At 40.7% G+C, this 19334-nt stretch overlaps 1 protein-coding gene across 4 annotated transcripts in view; it reads left to right on the forward strand.

Moving 5' to 3' along the window:
- Nucleotides 1-19334, forward strand: part of FAM210A (family with sequence similarity 210 member A) — a 38410-nt gene that overhangs the window by 13011 nt on the left and 6065 nt on the right. For all 4 annotated transcript variants that reach the window (XM_063076590.1, XM_063076591.1, XM_063076589.1 and 1 more), the window contains one exon: nt 16399-16911. In XM_063076590.1, coding sequence (XP_062932660.1) covers nt 16436-16911 — 476 coding nt within the window. In that variant the 5' untranslated portion in view covers nt 16399-16435. The remainder of the gene's footprint in view (nt 1-16398; nt 16912-19334) is intronic.

The raw sequence follows: 19334 nt of genomic DNA on the forward strand, positions 1-19334 counted from the left end.
TTTGTTCTTTCTTGAGTATTCATAGTAGTGATGGTTGTTTTTCAGGTACCAGACCCAGTACTCCCTTGAGAATTTCTTGTAAGGCTGGTCAGTGAACTCCTGCAGTTTTTGTTTGTCTGAGAAATGTACTATTTGTCCTTCATTTTGGAAGGATAACCTTGCTGAGTAGAGTATTCTTGGCTGGCAATTTTTGTCTTTTAACATTTTGACTATATCATCCCATTCTCTTCTGGCTTTTAGGGTTTCCAATGAACAGTCTGATTTTAGTCTGATAGGGGTTCCCTTATAGGTGACTTGACGCTTCTCTCTTGAATCTTTTAAGATTCTCTCTTTGTCTTTGAGTTTTGTCAGTTTGACTATAACATGTCTTGGAGAGGACTTTTTTGGGTTGGGTATATTTGGGGATCTTTGAGCCTCCTGAACATGAAGATCTGTGTCTTTCCCTATACCTGGGAAGTTTTCTGCTATTATTTTGTTGAATATGTTTTCAGTGCTGTTTCCCTTTTCCTCCGCTCTGGAATACCCATAATTCAGATATTTGAGCAGAACAGGCTGTCTTCAAGGTCAGAAATTCTCTCTTCTGCTTGTTCTAGTCTGCTGGTTAAACTCTGTTGTGTTTTTTATTTCATTGAATGAATCCTTCAGCTCCACAAGTTCTGCTACATTCTTTTTCAGGGCATTGCTTTCTTTGTACATTTCTTCTTTTAGGTCCTGTATACTCTTTCTCATTTCGTTGTATTGTCTGAGTCTTCTTGTATCTCATTTAGTTACCTTAGAATTGTTGCTCAAAATTCCTTTCAGTCATTTCAAGGACTTCCTGTTCAATAGGATCTAGAACTTGAGAGTTTTTATTTTCCTTTGGTGATGTTGTACTGTCTTCGTTTTTCATATTTCTGGTATCTCTCCATTAGTGTTTAGTCATTGTGGCAGAGGGTTTCATGGTCGACTCCTTCCACCCTGGTGTCTGGCCTGGATCCCTCAGGGGCTGCCAATTTCACGCTGCTGCCTTGAGTCCTGGGGGTCAGTGGGTCGGCCTCTCAGGGGTGGGGACTCACCTGGGCTGGGTCCTGAGGTGCCTCGGGGCCTGGGTCCTGGGGGTTGGGGGAGGAGTGTTGGTGGGGTCAGGCCTTTTGTGGGGCAGAGGCAGGGACTTGCCTGGGCTGGGTCCCACGATGTGGTGGCAACTGCCCTGCTGGTTTGGTGCTGCTGCCTCAGAAGTGAAATTTATAGTTTGGCCTTTGATGCTATATTTTTAGGGACAATACACAACTTACATATATGTAGCAATCTGTTATGGTATGGGAAGTGTACTGAATTAGCAGTTCCTTTCCCTTTTTCCTTTTTCTTTATTTTCTTTTTTTTTTTTGCCAGTGATTAACTATGTGTCCAGGAACAAGTTAAGAAATATCACTTATCCTTGCCCTCCTCATCTATCAACACAGAAGACAGTACTAAGGGACCTCTATATTTCCTTCCAAGTCTTAACATTCTGTAGTTCTAATATGAATAACTGTGATTAAACTTACATTGCTCCTTTTATGGTTCTACTCAGGGTCTGTATATCCTGACATTTTTGCAATCCTCATCACAAAGGCTTTGAAAAGATGAAAATAATCCTTACTCATGAAAAGGTTGGGTTTCCTATAGGAGAATAGGCTTGTCTTTTCTATCGTTGTATAACAAATTACCCCAAACTTAGCAGCTTAAAACAGTACACATTTATCATCTCACATTTCCCTGGTACAGGCATATCTTAGCTGGTTCTCTGCTCAGTGTCTCAAGGTGTCAGGTAGGCTGCATTCTCATTTGGAGACCCAACAAGGGAAGAATCTGTTTTCAAACTCATTCAGGTTGTTGGCAGAATTCATCTTTTGTGCCTGTATGAATGAAGGCCCTGGCTTCTTCCTGGCTTTTGGCTGGAGGCTGCCCTCAGGTCCTAGAAGTTGATCCCTGCTCTGTGGTACTGTCCATTGGCAGTTCATGATATGGCCGTTTGTTTCTTCAAGGCCATCAGGAGGATCTCTGTTCTAATAGATCTATCCTGTCTTTTCTACTGTTTAGAGATTAGAAGTAAGTGACAGGTTGAGGCAAGTAACAAGTAAGGGAAGGTGATTCAACAAGGATGCAACTCATTGAGATTCATCTTGGGATGTGCCTGCCAAAAGGCTATATCTGTATTGACCTTGTGCCATACCTGGATATTGTTGTGCTTATTTTTTAAAAATTGGTGATACCTTACTAGCTTTTTTCTCTTTCTTTCATCAAAATAAATGTGTTTTCTTATTGTTTAGATTTCAACCAAGTACAAGTTTAATTTTTATTTGCTCTAGAACTTCTGGTTTTAAGCTTTAGCAGAAGAAAATCTCCACTGAGGCCTCCTGCTTGTTTAAAGTACCCACAATGGAAGCAGAGTGCTGATCCTGTTAGGCTGCAGGAGAATTGTTTGGTTTGTTTTCTAGTGAATGGAGTCTTGTAGATATACATAAGCCGTTCATGAGAATAAACCTTCCTTTAGTTTCTTTTCTTTGGGCTCTAAGAGGAGTGGCTTTCCTTCCCAATGGAGTAGTACAGTAAGTTTCTAATTAGGTGTTGAGCTGGGAATGAGGGAGTGCAGTAGGGGCTAAAAAGATCTTGTTGTCTGGCTTGGTTTATGACCCAGACACATTGTATGCAATTTGGAAATATTAGCTCTGATAAACTATTGTCGTGTGTGTTGCCAATATTTCCTTTATAAAACTCCCTGAACTAAAGCAGTATTCAGGTATTCCTAAGTCACATGACACAAGCCACAACACCATCATAATAGCATCTCAGTGTAACCAAACTTATTCCATGAATGTTTACCCATCGTTTATCATGCTTATATGTGTTTGAGTCATATTCTGTCTGCATTTGTCTTTCCTGAAGAAGAGTCCTAAACTTTTAAAATCTAACTCCATAAAGAAGGACCTTCATAAAGATTTATGAGCCCCATTTTACATACCCAGGGATATCTATTTTTAAAAAGCCCCCCAAATAGCCAAAAAATAAAAAAAGAATAGAAGAAAAAAATCATGGTAACTTGAACAAAAAGATCATAAAGAGTGATAGTGGCATACTATCATATCTTATCTCAGGTATGGAAATTATAATTTGTGTTATTGTTTTCTATCAACAGCCATTCTAAACTTAACATAAGGCAAGAACAGCAAAACTTACAGGTCTGCTTTAAGGAAAGGTTAATGGTTTTAATATGAAAAAGTTAACTTTTAATGGTAAAAGTTAAAGTTGTGCTGTAAGGAAAGAGGTTTTACTATAACTGTATAGTTTAATTTAGAGATAAGAATATCACCAAGTCATCCCTTCAAGATCTGAACATCTTAGCTGTTAGCATCTCTTGGATTTGTAGCAACGTAAGATACACCTAGGCTGGAGGAAAGCCAGAGGCACCAAGTGAGCTACCCCAGAAGTTGACCTGCATGGGCCAAGTTCACAAGCGCTGTCTTTTCTTTCTCAGGGTAGCACACTGCTGTCTGCTTTTAATACAGTCAGGAAATAATTTTCCAGGAAGGGTATTCATTGTCTTAGTCCTTTGGGCAGCTGTAATAAAATACCTTAGATTGGGTAGCTTATAAACAATGGAAATTTATTTCTTACAGTTCTGGAGGCTGGGAAGTCCACGATCAAGGTGCCAGCAGATTAGGTGTCTGATAAGGGCCTGCTTCCTGGTTTGTAGACAGCCATCTTTTCACTGTAACCTCCGATGGTAAAGGGCCAGTGAGCCCTTTGTATAGTCTCTTTCATAAGGACACTAATTCCATTCACGAGGGCTCTGCCCTCATGATCTAAACCCCATCCAAAGCCCCACCTCTTAATACAATCACCATGTGGGTTAGGATTTCCTATGAAGGGGATACACAAGACCATTGTATGTGTACAGTATTTGGGGAGCTTTTGCATATTTGAGAATCTGTTTCTCTTTGACATGAATACATGAATGTCAAATTGAATTTTCTTATAATTCTTAGGTCCCACACTTTTCAAATTCTTCAGTTATTGCTCTATTGTTTTCTGGTTCTTAACAAAACAGAAGACTATAAGGTCGGCATGATTGTTAGGTCTATGAAGTCAGTCTATTTTTTCCTGACTATTCTATTAAGATTTTTTTCTTATAACTTAAATAAGTTCATATAAGCAATTTTGTTTCCCTAGAACATATTGAACCTGTTGGTTTTGCAGTCTTGGGTCTTTTTTCCATCGGTGTTATTGTTTTTGTTTATGCCACATCTCCCATGTTTTGAAGTTCTTAGTTTTGATTCCTTTCTCTAATTTCTAATTTTTCTAATTTCATTTTTGGGAACTTAAGATCTCTTTCATATTTCTGTATCTGTCATCTTTGTCATTCTCCTCTGTTCGACCATTTCTCTTTAGTTTTACACAGCTCCTCTAGTTTGTACCACAGTACAGATTTGATAAGACTGAATAAATCACTGGATGCAGGAACTGAGGAGATAGTAAGATTCTGGGCTGGCTTTTATGAAACTTTTTGTTTTGAGCACCTTAGGCTCCAAAGGAAGCACGTATTTGGGGAGTATGAGGAAGAGGTGTTCATGAGTACCATATGGGATCTTTTGTGTCCAAGTCATATGTTGAGCAATCCAGGTGGCAGAGTTGTAAGGGGCTAGTGTAGCTGGAACAGAGCAAACAAGGAGCAGGCTGAGCGCAGGAGATACCATCACGGGTTGGGAGCAAATTAGGTGGGGCCCTTGTCGGCAAGAGAAATTGGGGAGTTTTAAACAGAGGAGACTTATGATCTGACTTATATATTTATCAGCAAATGAAAGTAGAGTATAATAGGCTTGTAGAGACTGCGTAAGGTATGGAATAGTCCTTGAGTGGAATGGCAGAGGAAGCTGATGAGAAGCCATCGTGAGCTGCCACATGGCATTCTGAGATGTACAGTGTCCCTCTGCATTTCTTGGAGACTGGTTCCAGGACCCCCTGCAGATACCAGATCCATGGATGCTCCAGCCCCTTATTAGTATATGCATATAACCTACGCACATCTTCTTGTATACTTTAAATTATCTCTAAATTATAATACCTTATACAATGTAAATGCTATGTAAATAGTTGTACTGTCCTGTAACAGTTAGGGAATAATGACAAGGAAAGAAATTATACATGTTTGGTACAGATGCAGCCATTCCTTTTTTTCCCAAATATTTTCAGTGCACAGTTGGTTGAATCCACAGATGCAGAACCCACAGATACCAAGTGACAACTGTACTATCAATGTGTGCTCTACTCAGTTGTGTGGTTTCTGTTAGCAGTGTTCAGCTATCAGAGATGTAGTTGTGGAAAAAACGGGTAGTTGGACTGGCTCAAGGTTGGATTTTGTGAGCTGGTATTACAGAAGGACAAGGTAGTAATTCAAGTATGCACTGTGTAATCTAGGCTGTATAAAGATTCCAGACTGAGACCAGGAGAAACTGTTCCATTTGAAGAGAAAAAGGGCCAGGGAGGGGCAAGGCACTAGAATGAGGCTGTACAGAGTAAGGGAGTGCAGGCTGGATATAGAAGTGGCTGCAGAGAGTTTTCAAGGTTTCACTTGCGGAGCAGTATCCAATGATTTCATGGTCAAGGACATGACCAGTGGAGTGAATTGCTGAAGGAGGTAGGTATAGTATAATATGAAATATATTTGGTCTTTGTCCCAGGTTCCTGTCCCAGAGCTCCTAAACCCTTGGAATCTCCTGAGTGATTGGAGTATCTTTGTTATTCTTAAGGAGTCCCTGAATACTTGAGGTCATGCTAATGAGTTGATTTAGGATGGGGCCCCTAGATAAACTCCGGACAGGGCTGCTTATTAGAAAGACAAAGTGATTAGAGGGTTAAAACTTCCAGCACTACCCACCAACCTCCAGAAAAGGCAGGGGCTGGAGATTAAGCTATATACAAACTGTTGAACAGAGACTTGATGAGCTTCTTCTGGGCTGCTGCACACTTGGAGGTGCTGAGAGAGTGCTGAGCTCCCAGAGAGGGTTGGAAGCCCCACTCCATGCCTTATGCTTTGCATGGCTTCCCTCTGGCTGTTCAGCTCTATCCTTTGTAATATCCTTTATAATAAACCAGTGAATGTAAGTGTTTCTCTCTTTTCTGTGAGCTGTCCTAGCCAATTAATCAGACCCAAGGAAGGATTCATCAAATTAATTGAAGCCTGGGGAGTGCTTTTTCTAATCAGTCAGGGTAGCTTCCTCTTGGCTAATTGTCAGGCGTAGTCCAACCAAGTCATGGGGGAGTTCCCCTGGGTGATTTCCCCAAAGGGAGAGGAGCCTTCCCCACCTTGTGGCACCCAAGTGGCATGCACCTCCTGCTGTGTGCTGGTTGAATTGGAAAGCGTGCAGGATGGAGACCCATTCCTCCATGGCAGATACAGTGCCATCATGACTAGCAGGAGAGAACTCAGGGCCTGCTGCCCACAAACAAGTTGGGCAGCTGCCAGGAAGGCTCTGGGGGCCCTCCACAGCTCGGGACCCCATTTCCTGGGCAACTAAGGACCCCATGTTGGGCACCAACATTTTGTGATGGAGCAGTAAAGATCTTATTGAATTCAGTTGCCCCTCCCCTCAAGAGTCAATCAGTGAGACAAAAGTAGTACCAGGTAGAAGGAGTCTTCATCAAGACAAGAGTGGTATCAGCCTGCCTCCCTGACTGACTAAAATTAGGATTTTTAAAAGGAGGGAAGGAATACAGGAGCATGCAAGAAGGGGAGGTATGGGGAATGTCATGGGATTGGCAGGTGGACTGAGTCAGATGTCAGGGTTCCATGGTGGAGAGGGTGTCTGGTGTGGTGGACTCTGGTGAGTGGTCTGGTCAAGCCCTTGTTATTATCTTGAGGCCAGGGTTGTCATTTCCTGGGGAGAAACTCAAAGACAGGAATCTAAGCCAAGCATCATCAGAACGTTAAAATGCTTGACTATACCCTTGACAGATGCTGATGTCTGACACAGTCTTAAGAGCATAGGTTTCTAATCAGCTTGACCTCTGTCGGGAATGCCTTTATTCACAAAGATTGATCAGGAAGCAGGAGAAAGAGAAGAGAGACTCAGCTCTGATTCTGAACCTGTAAGCATGCAGAGGCTACGAAACAGCACAGGAGGGAAAAGAAAGGTTTTAAGAGAAATCCTTAAGAGGTCCCAGTTTCAGGATCTGACTCTTAATTTGAATTGAATCATAAAACACTATATTTATTGGTGTTCTCTGGAGAACTGCTTGGTGTGTGGGGAAAAAACCTTACACGTTTGGTCACAGTTTTCTGTGTTGAGTGTGAGAGTACAGAGGGAAAAAGGTTTTTTCCTTACACTAGAATTTTGCATGGGTCATCCAAATGGAACAGCAGCAAAAGTTTAGATGAAGGAAGTGTCAACCAAAATTAAGGCTGTTGAGGCAGAAATAATTTTATAATTTATTGGGAGCCAAATGTGTGGATCAACCTCTGAAACACCATTCCACACAGAGAGAAGTGCTCCGAAGTTTATTACAAATAAAGACTTTATAGACAAAAAAAGGCCGAAGAAAACAGAAACAAAGAACAGAAAACAAAGTGATCATTTCAAAGTTACTTGCCTTGTAAGGTGGGGACAGGGAGACAGAACAGTAGGAAAATAACTGATTAGTTAACATCAAGTTACTTTGGGTTATTGAAAGAAAGTGAGCCAAGATGCCAGGTACCATTCAAACTTTATTAAAGAAAGAAATCTGCTGGGCTGTGCTCAGAGTGGCAGGCAGCCCAGGGCTGTCCTGAAAAAGGGACAGCAGCAGGCGTGGGGCTGGTAGAGCTTATACAGTGCGCCAAGGGCTGGCTGATACCGTCAAGGAGGGTCATTATGCTAATGTGGATCTCGGTGGAGAACTGCTGTCCTTGCGGTAGCAAAAGGGGTTTCTGTTTAAGTCAGGAGGCTTCTCGTAAAGGGGAGGGGAGGAGGTGGGCGGTGCCATTTTGTACTTGTGTCTAAAGTGGCGCTGGTTATGTGCAAATCTATTAGCTATCTCTTTTGTGTAAGAATTGAAGAAGAGGGAATTTCATTGAAGATTTAAACTGGCCTGTTCTGGAAAATTGGCTGTTAAGGTCAGACCACAACCTCAGTGACACAGAACTTAGCAGGGGTGACTCCATTTTGATTTTTTGTCTGGTCTTTTGGAGACTAGTGCAGGAACTTAGTCCGAAATAATGGCCTTCAGTAATTTTTATTTAACAGAAGAATATAAGCTTGGTTTGACCAGGTCAGTAGATGAGCAGATGAAGAAGGGAAGCTAGAGCTAATAATTATTGGTATAGCTAGTAAATTCTAGACACTTAACATACTTTGTCTCATTTAATCATCATAAATACGACATGATAAATGTGTAATTAACCCCCTTTTAGGGATGAGGAAAAGGCTAAGAAAGGGTTTGAGCTAAGGTCTTCTGATGGCATAGCCTGAGCCTGCATTCTTTTCATTGCAATTGTTACCGAAACCCCAAAGGTCCATTTGCTTGCCGCTCAGTAGCCAGTAATTGAGAGACAAGTGTTGGTGTAGGGAAAGGTAGCCTTTAATCAGGAAGCCAGCAGCCTGGGGAAAGGGTGGACTTATGTCTTAAAGACCATCTCTACTTTTCCCAGACTTGCCAAAGGGTTTTATAGGGACAGATGGTAGGGGGCTGATTCATGGTTATCTAAGCAGGGACGTGCAGGCATAATCATAAAATTGCACATAAACATCAAAGGACTTCCAGGGTGGTAGCTGATTCATGGTGACTATCCTCCATGAAGCCACGTCACGGATTCAGTTCCTCTTAACCTCAAAAAGATCTAGTTAATAAGGTAGTAAAGAATGGCCATCTGGGTTAATAATTTCTTCTGTAATTATTCTGTGTACAGTGTGAGTAAAAGTCATTATGTTCTAGCATCATGTGAGCAAGAATCATTGTATTCTAATGTCCAGCTGCAAGCTATGTGGTTCCGGTTACAAGAGTAAGGAGAAAAAAAAAAAACCTCTTAAAAAAAACCTCTTAAACTTAGAAGTTTAACAAAATTGAGTCACGTTGTTCAGGCTGTTACACAGTGAAATAACACCTGCCACAGGTGAAAAGACGGGGGCAGAAGTGGAACCCTGATGGTTCTGGACCCATGTTACCATTACAGACCTCCACAGCTTGCCTTGTGTAACTTAGATCCTCTGAAACGAGGTAAGAGATAAACATCTTATGTACATAAATATATTTATCTAGTAGTTCTGGAAAATTTGGTTTTGTTAAAAAAAAAAATTGGTACATGACATTTAAAACTACTTTGGAAGTTGGTGAATTGTTAATGAAATACCATAGGAATACACCAGGGGGCATAATTTAATCCTTTTTGAAGATTAAGCACTGAAGAATGGCTTCATACTTAACACAAATTGTTTGTATGGTTCGCTTCTGGTATCAGAAAGCCCCAAAAGCAGATTAGGTTGAAGGAGATGGATTATATAATAGGAATTAAACTGAAGCTATCACGTACATTAGGGAGCAGGAAACTAAATACTCAGAAAGTACTATAAACAAATTTGCATATTATTTACTTTTTCTAAGCAGCAAACTGAATTTGATTTAAAATGGCAAAGTGTGATTAAGAAGGAGATTGAAATTAATACATTTTAGGGTATTCATAATCAGTTCAAAGAAGAAAAATTTGAATGGCCTCCTATTTTGACATTGAGAGAGCTTATGTAACACGGGGAGGGGGGGATTCTTTTCTTCTGTTTCAGCCTGATGAGTTGACATTTATTCATCTTCATACCTGTTCTTCAGGGTAAGGCTACAATAATATCAGTTGTATTTGGCAAGGCCACAGTGCACTTTTTTTAAAAAATTAATCAATAGACTTAATTTTTGGAGAAGTTTTAGGTTTACAGAAAAGCTGAGATAGTACAGAGATTTCATATATACCTGTTCCCCACCCCCCACAGTTTCCCCTGTTAACATCTTGGAATAGTGTAATACATTTGTTACAATCAATCAATATTGATACATTAGGGCTCACATTGTTTCATACAATTTTGTGGGTTTTGACAAATGTATGAGGACACGTGTCCACCATTCTGGTATCCTACAGAATAGTTTTACTGCCCTAAAAATGTCCTGTGCTCCACCTATTCAACCCTCCTTTCCACCCTTCAACTCCTGGCAACCATCTTTTTATATCACCTTTTTACTATCTCTATAGTTCTGTCTTTTCCAGAATGTCATATGGTTGGAATCATACAGTATACAACTGTGTAGTAAGAAATATATGTATTTTGGGGCCAGCCCCGTGGTTCACTTGGGGGAGTGCGGCGCTGGTAACGCCGAGGCCGCGGGTTCGGATCCTATATATGGATGGTCGCTGCGCTTACTGGCTGAGTGTGGTGTGGACTACACCGTGCCGAGGGTTGCAATCCCCTTACCGGTCAGGAAAAAAAAAAAAAAGAAATATATATATTTTTGGTCTTCCCAGGTTCCTGGTACAGAGCTCCTAAATTTCTTGTGATTTCCTGAGTGGGGCATCTTTAGTTATACTACAGTATTTGTTTTTTGTACAGGATTCTTAAGACCCTTGGTATTTGCTAAGTGATCAAAGTGTGTTTATATTATTGGTAACAAGCCCTCTGGATCACACGTGAGTTTATGCTAGTGAGGTGACTTAGGGTGGGGCCTCAGGATAGAGCTACTCACCAGAAAGATGAACTGATAAGAGGATTAGAGGGTTAGAACTTTCAGCCCCACCCACCAGCCTCTGGAAGGCGTGAGGGGTGGTGAGACTGGAGATAAAGCTCTGTAAAAGCTCCTGAATTAGAGACCTGATGAGCTTCTGGGTTGGTGAAAGCATGATGCAGTGCACCCACCTCCAAGGGGACAGAGTGTTCTGTACTACTCATGACCTCACCCTAGAAACCTCTTCATCTGATCGTCTGTTCATTCTTTATAATAAATCGGTAAACATAAGAAAGGTGTTACCCTGAGTTCTGTGAGCCATCCTAGCAAGTTATCAAACACCAGGAGGAAGGTCATGAGAACCCAGATTGATAGCTGTTTGATCAGAATCACAGGTCACAACCTGGGACTTGGATTGGCAGCTGAAGTGGGGACAGTCTTGTGAGCCCTTAACCTGTGTGATCTGACACTGTTTCCAGGTAGATAGTGTCAGAATTGAATTAAATTATAGGGTACCCAATTGTCTGTAGAGTTGGAGAATTGCTTGGTGTGTGGGGGTAGAAGTGTGCTGTGTCATAAGAGTATGCTAGGAGGAAACTGTTTTTAACAGAATTGGTGTCAAAAGTGTTATGTGAGTGTAGAAAGGCAGAGTGTGTTTTCCCAGAATAACCTTTTCAGACTGGCTTTGATTTAGCAATATGCATTTAAGCTTCCTACACATCTTTGCATGGCTTGATAGCTAATTTCTTTTTATCATTTGATAAAAAAGAAATAATGTTCTATTGTGTGGATGTACCACAGTTTATCCATTCACCTGTTGAAGGACATCTGGGTTGCTTCTAAGACTTGGCAATTATGAGTAAAGCTGCTATAAACACATGCGTGCAGGTTTTTGTGTGGATATTAGTTTTCATTTCATTTGGATAAATACTTAGGGACACAATTGCTAGATCATATGGTAAGAGTATGTTTATCTCTGTAAGAAACTGCCAAGCTGTCTTCCAAAGTGGCTGTACCATTTTGCGTTCCTGACAGCAGTGAATGAGAGAGTTCCTGTTGCTCCACATCTGCACCAGCATTTGGAGTGGCTGAGGCTTCCAGTTTGAGCCATTCTAGTAGGTGTGTAGTGGAGTCTCATTGTTTTTATTTGCATATTCTAGTGATGTGGTGTTGAGCATCTTTCCGTATGTTTATTTGCTATCTGTTTATCTCATTTAACGAGATATCTGTTAAGATCTTTATTCCACTTTGTATTTGTGCTGTTTTCTTATTGTTGACTTTTAAGAGTTCTTTGTGTATTTTGGATAAAGGTCCTTTATCAAATACAGGTTTTGCGAATGTTTTCTCCCAGTTTGTAGCTTGTCTTTCTTTCTCTTAGAAGTGTCTTTCACAGAGTAGATGTTTTTAATTTTAATGAAGTTCAGCTTATCAACTTTTTCTTCTGCGGATCATGCTTTTGGTAGTGTATCAAGTCATTGCCAAACCCAAGGTCATTTAGATTTTCTTTTGTTTTCTTCTAGACATTTTATAGTTTTGCATTTTACATTAGGCCTAAAATCCATTTTGAGTTAAATTTTGTGAAAGTATAAGGTCTGTATCTAGATTCATTTTTGCATGTGGATGTCTAGTTGTTCTAGCACCATTTGTTGAAAAGACTATCATTTCTCCATCAAATAGCCTTGTTCCTTTGTCGAAGATCTTTTCTCAGCCCTACGCTGTATTGATTGTGCATTAATCAGTGTCATCAGTCTGGAAGTCTGGTAGTGTCTGTCGGTCCTTGTTCTTCAGAGTTGCATTGGCTATTATGTGTTGTTATTTTGATTTTTCTCATGTAAACTTTAGAATCAGGTGGTTGATACATAAGAATTAGTTTGCTAGAATTTTGATTGGAATTATAATATTGAATCAATAGATTATATTGACAGAAACTGATATCTTAACAATAGTGAGCCAATACATAAACACAGAGTCTCTCTCCATTTATCATCCTTTTTTGGTGATGAAAATGTCCCAAACTTAGATTGTGGTGATGGTTGCACAGCAATGAATGTACTAAAAGTCATTGATTTCTACACCTTAAATGCGTGAGTTGTATAGAATGTGAATTATATCTGAGTAAAGATGTTTTTAAAAATAGGCAGGAAGTGAAGAGGATAAAAATATTTTTTAATTATTGGGAGTGATAGTTGGGAAAACCAGAGGAAATGGTATAAACTAGAAGCTCAGAAAGTAGCTTTTTTTAAAAACCCTTTTTTTTCTTTTCTTTTATTGACACACACAAACTCATAATTTAGTTATCTGAAAGTTAGGCTTCCGGGAACTTTGACTCCTGGAATACTACTCTGTTAAGGAAATACGCTTAAAGGAAAAAACACCTTTTGGGTTCAGAAAATGTGTGTGCTAAAGCCATGGCCAGGACTTATTGAAAAATAATCGTGCTGGAGAAACACCTCTTAGAACAAACCCAAATAAAAGACCAAAAACTCATGGCAAAATGTTTGAAAGACAGTATATTGTGAAAAATGAAACTAAACTTTATATTTGACATTTTAGATTATGATTCCAACTGAGCTCGTTTTTATTTTTTAAAATTTTTAAAAATTTTTATTGAATCAAAATTGATTATACATATTTTGGGGGTTGAACATTGAGATATGTTGATCAAATCAATATTACTAGCATATATATTGTTACAAACCGTAGTTATTCTTTACGCCCCTTGTCTAACCTCTCCCCATTCCCCCCTCTCCCACTCCCCTTCTAATTACCCTAGATTTCTTCTCTCCTTCTGAAAGAATAATGGTTACTCTGTTGATTTGTTGCCTAGATGATCTGTCCAATGCTGAGAGGTAATGTTCAGGTCCCCCAATATTATCATAGAGCAGATGCTTCTTCTGTCACTCTGGAATGGGTTTTGTAGAGAGAGACGTCCTCTTCTTTTCTTTATCTCTGCTGGTGACTCTCCTTGTGTCAGTGCACTCCAGTGGCTGGCGGACCATCTGTGTGGTGGTTGTGACATCTAGTGCTTTTGTGGCAGCCATGGTTATGGTGGTGGCTGTGGTGGACCTCCCACACAGAGGTGATGTTTTTGGCCTGCTCCTTGGTGCTGGTGGTGTGCCTGGTTGTGGGGAGTGTCTGGTCCCCAGTTCCATGCCTTGGGTCCCTGGGTGGGCCCTGAGGTGCAGGTGTGCTGTGCCAGGTTGTGGGAGGGGGATCCAGTCCCCGACTCCATGCCTCAGGTCCCCAGGCAGGCCCCGAAGTGCTAGCACGGTGTGACTGGTTGTGGGAGGGGTGTCTGTGGGCCCCAAGGCACTTGTGCTGTGTGCCTGGTTGGGGGTGGCGGTCGACTTCTTCATGCCTTGGGTCCCCAGGCAGGCCCCGAGGCACTCGTGGTATGCCTGGAAGTGAGAGTGGGATCCGGTCCCGGCTGCTAGCCCTGGGCCGACCCCCCTGTGGGCCCTGATGCACTGGCAATGTGAGTGGTAGTGGGCAGGGGTCCTGCCCCTGGCTCCATGCCTCATGTCCCCTGGTGGGCACCAAGGCATTGGTGGTGCGCCTGTGCCAGAACTAATTTTTTGTCCTTTACTTACTTCTAAAATGGGGGAACTTCCTTTGGGAACCAGTACTTGAGCTGTGGTTGAGCTAAATTGGCTGCTTTGCTGCTGTTTCCCTAGGGAAGGCTTTTCGTGCAGCTCAGCATTTAATGGTTGACCTTATAGGTACTTCTGGCTCTCCAGAGGCCCAGTGCACCTGGGTTGTGTAGAAACTCGGATCTGGGCCTGAGTCTTTTCATCAAACTGCACCCCATGCAATTCTGCATTCCTGACCAGTCTCCTTTGAGTGGTCCTGTGCTGACAGGGGCGCAGACTGGCTGTCCCAGTGTTCTTCTGGTGGGCCCGTCTCCCCCACCGCCTGTGCTCCAGACACTTGCCATGGGACGGGCCCTGCGCTGGTCTCTTGCGATGACTCACTGGCCTCTGAGTGTCTCCCCTTTTTCAGCTGTTCTGGCTCCTCACTCCTGCGTGGGTTCACAGGAACCCTATTAGTGGTCTTTCTGTCCTGGGGGCCACCAAAGTCCTCTTCTCCCCTGCCACCTCCAAGTAACTCCGTCTAAAGGGCACAGCTGTGGCTTCTGCTGGCTCCTGCTCCATGTGCTCCAGCATTAAAATGGCCACGGCCCGAAACGCTCAGCAGTTTTTTCTTACTCTCATCATGGTTTCTCCTGCCTTCATGAAACTGAACTCATTTTTAGACTAAACTAGCTAGTGTTCTTCCCCGTTGGCATAGGCATATCATAGAGACACAGACATAGACATACACATAGATTGGAGGAGAGCACAATAAGATATCCTGTAACTCACGTTGGACTTCTCCAGCAAATAACGAGTCAGTTTTGTAAAAAGTAATTAAGGGCTTAATCTTTTTCTCTGTGGCTTTATCAGTCCTTTTATATTTAAATCATTCTTTATTTGAAATACCTGTTATTATCCCTATAGCTTTTCTATTTGGTTGTTAACTGGTCTGATTTTTCAGATTGTTATTTGTCATTGTATTAGTGTATTTCTGTTGCTTATAATAGAATACCTGAAACGGCATAGTTTATAATAGGATTTATTTATTACAGTTTTAGAGCCAGAGAATTCCAAAGTCCAGGGAATACATCTGGTGAAGGTCTTGGTGGTGGTGACTTTCTACAGTGATGCAGGGTGTCACATGGCAAATGGCTTGAGCAAGAGAGAGCTAACCTACTCACCTGCTTTCCTTATAAAAGCCATCAGAACCATACCCGTGACCAACCTTAAACCACCAAATTATTACTGCGTGAATGGATCAGTCCATAGGGCATGGTCCTCACAATCCCACCCTCAAAACTGTTACAGTGGGAATTAATACATGAACCTTTGGGGGACACATTTTAACCCATAGCAGCCACTGACTTTGCTTTTGATTGTAGCAGTCTCCAGTATCACTTTTAAAGGCTTCCTGGGAGCCTATTTATTTTACAAGATTTGCTTAGCAATTCATTTGCATTGTGTTGTTGGATTATCTGTGAGAGTCTGATAGCTGATGTTAATTATTAATTAAGGAGGGGTGAGTCGGGGGATTAATTTTACAGATGGATGATTCATTAATGGATATTTTTATATGATGACAGTTTTTGTTTCTCTAGTCAACTTCGTACCCCAGTAATGAATATTCATGTAAAATATAGTATCTATTTATTGCATTGCTAATTTGTTGGGGTGCTAATTCAAATCTTATTCCTGTTTAGTACGCTATTAAAAAAATAACCTATTCTCAACATGTTAGAAGTTGTAAGGTAGCTGGTGTGGGTTGGGGCTGGAGCTTGTGGGGCAGGTGGTGCTGCCAGCTGTTGAGGAAAGAGGACGGATTTACTGTAAAGTAGTGGCTACTGCAATTCCATCTGCCATGGGGAAAAACCTATGTCTAGAGAGGCTAAAATAATACTTTTAACTCTGTTGGGTCTACTTATTTCAAAGTCAACATTCTTTTAAAATTATGTTATACTGCCTTTTTAAAACAATGTTTTAGATATCTAGATAAAACTGTATAGCTTAACGTTAATTTCTGTGGATTGGGTAGCAATGACTGTCCTTTTACTTTCTAGTAGTTAATGATTGATTTTTAAGTGTATTGGTTTAAAACAGAAACCTGTGTATAACCTAATTTTTTAAAATCTAGTTTCTGTAGAAGCTGAAACCTGTCACCATCCTTCAAAATGCAATGGAATGTACCACGGACTGTATCTCGACTGGCACACAAGATGTGCTTGGAACCACATAAAGCTGGTCTTTTTGGACACTGTCAGAACATAAAGGGGCCGTTACTTTTGTGTCATGCTGAATCCATAGTGGTTTGGGGACATGGTCCTCAAAAGCAGTGGTTGCACTTCCCTGCTACCCACTGTGCTGCAAGGGAAAAGAAGTCACTGGATGCTCATCCACCCCAGCCAGGGGTCCTTCGCCACAGACGGTGGGAGCAAGACTCTTCACCCAAGAAGGCTTCGTCCTCCAGTGCCACAGCCCAAGGACCTCCTTCAGAAAAAAAGGAAGAGCCTGATCCTTTACAGGACAAATCTATTAGTCTGTATCAACGATTTAAGAAAACATTTAGACAATATGGAAAAGTTTTGATTCCAGTGCACCTCATAACTTCTGGTGTTTGGTTTGGAACATTTTATTATGCAGCCATAAAGTAAGTTTTTTCTTGGTCGAACACCTTCTCCTGTTTTATCAGAATGTTAATCTTAATCGTACCTATGATAGTCTTAAATAGTTTTTATATGCTTTAATGTCTTTCATCGATAGAGGATAACTACTTTTCATAGCTGTGTGTCACATTTTAATAACAATAGCTAACGTGCTTACTGTGTACAGCAGGCATTTTGCTAAATTTAACTGTTATCATCACAGTGACCCTATGAAGCAGGTAGTGCAGTTGTTCCTGTTTTATGAATGGGAAACATATTCGGCAAGGAGAAGTAAAAATAACTCAGCTTTTCCCAGAATAACTCAGCTGGTAAGAGGTGGAGCCGGGACTAGAAACCCAGTTAGGTGTGTCTGATCTCAAAGCCGCACTTCTCATCACTACACTGATCTCATCTCAACATTCAGGAAAGCATTGAAATAAAACATCGGATTTCAGAAATTTGGCAGCACCATGAGTTCTGTACTTACGTATTTCTTAGAATGTTTGTAAATGTAAAAAGCTATCTATTTTGCCTGTGGTTTTGGTGAGAAGTTTGTAAGATATTTTTGCCAGAGCCTGGCTACTATCTGTTGTAGACACAAAAATGCAATCATTGCAGACTTATGCTTTGGTGTTATTTCCAGTAACTATCACACTAAGATCTTTTGGTCAGAAGTCAGTCTAGTGGGGCTAGCCTCCTGGTGTTGTGAAAAATTTCTGAATGGATCTTTCTTGTTCTATACTGTTCCTTTCTTTTAAGGTAAGTTATATTCTTCACACTTCTATGATTGATGCTGTTCTGTTTCTCTTCATATCTTTCCATTATGTTCCCATTATTCAGTTATATACCTAATTTTATATTATTTTTTTCTTTAAGAATTGTATCTTCCCTTCCAGAAGACCTTTGTGTGTACACTTTATGGATTTATTTCTTTGTTTACTAATGACATTTTCTGGACATGTTTAATATTTAGAGAAGTCTTCGAAATGGCCCTTAGTTTTTTGACAGAACATAATATTGTGTACCATTTTGAATAAAAGTTATTATAGACATTCAGTGCTGCTATTTAAAGAATGGCTTTCTACATATTAAGTTTTCTTTTTCAAGCCATCGAGTATTCTAGTGTTTGAGACTTGTGACAGATGACACGAGTAGCACTTGTTTCTTCTGACCTCCTTAAGTTGCCCTTACACATTCAGCCTTCCTGGGCTTAGAGGAAAAAATCAGAGTTTTTAATTAATTGCAGATAAGATTCTTAGTTTTATCCTTCCCCAACTTTTCTGCGGAATCCCTTACCATCACGACTTGCTTTGGGGCTGTTTGTCCGCATGGGAATCTGGTTGCCAGACCACACCACTACTGCTCAGCTGCGGCTGCCCGGCCAGTTCTGTTGTAGCGTCACATTGCTCATTTATATTACGCAGGATGTTTTCAGAACAGTCCTCCTTAATGTTTTTATGAAATCCTTAATACTTCAAAAATTGGAAATTGATTTGTTCTAAGTGAAGATCTTAATCATAAGCAGTATTTAGAAAATAAAATTCATGGATGAAAGAAAAAGGAATTAAGATATGTTCAAATGGCAGAACATCTTTCACTATGACATGATTTTACTGTAAAATTGAAATTGATTGTATTAAATACAGGTTTTCAATTCAACTGACGAGGCTAGCTATATTTGTTTTTTTTTTTTTTTTTGGTTTTGTCTTATCTGGGAAAAGCTCTCTGTTATTTGCTTGTTGCCTACCTACTATTAAAAGAAAGCGAAAAAAAATAGTTTGGAGCTGGCAGGACAGGCATTTGACGTCACGCAGCCTCACTGGCCAGTTGTCTATCCGGTTATGACCACAGCTAGCAGTACTGCCTTTCGAGGCCCCATGGAGCAAAATGTCACTCTGTATTTAGCTAGCTCAGTGATGAAGTTCTCGGGCTTTTTAAATATTTTATTTCAGAGGAATCTAAATTGTGCATACCTACTAGATTTTATTTTAAACTGAGCTTTGTTGCTGCTTCCATCTGGCAAAAATGTGCAGAGATCTTATACCTTCTGACCGGAAGTGCTCTGTTTGCTCAAATGTGGCTCCGTAATGATGTGTTGTTCCTTGCATTTAGATGCCTTGTGTTTTGGGCCTCAAGTTCCTAAACTTACAGATTCACTCTGAGGCAAAATCCTGACAGATTTTTACTGCACTTTGTGTAGATGGCAAATGTGCTTGTCCTTGTGTCCTTCTGCATCTGTTGAAACATCAGTAAAGCTGGTAGTTTGTGAAGCACAGTCCTGTCAGATCGTGGGAACTTCATAATAGAAAGTGGCAAACAGTGGATGTTCTGATGAAATCGAAGTTTCATCAAGCCCATAGAATCAATCATTTATTCTTTGAATAATAATACAATAAGTGATGTTAAAATAACCCTTGCTTTTACAATA

The sequence above is a fragment of the Cynocephalus volans genome, chromosome 13 (assembly GCF_027409185.1).
Source record: "Cynocephalus volans isolate mCynVol1 chromosome 13, mCynVol1.pri, whole genome shotgun sequence".
Lineage (NCBI taxonomy): Eukaryota > Metazoa > Chordata > Mammalia > Dermoptera > Cynocephalidae > Cynocephalus > Cynocephalus volans.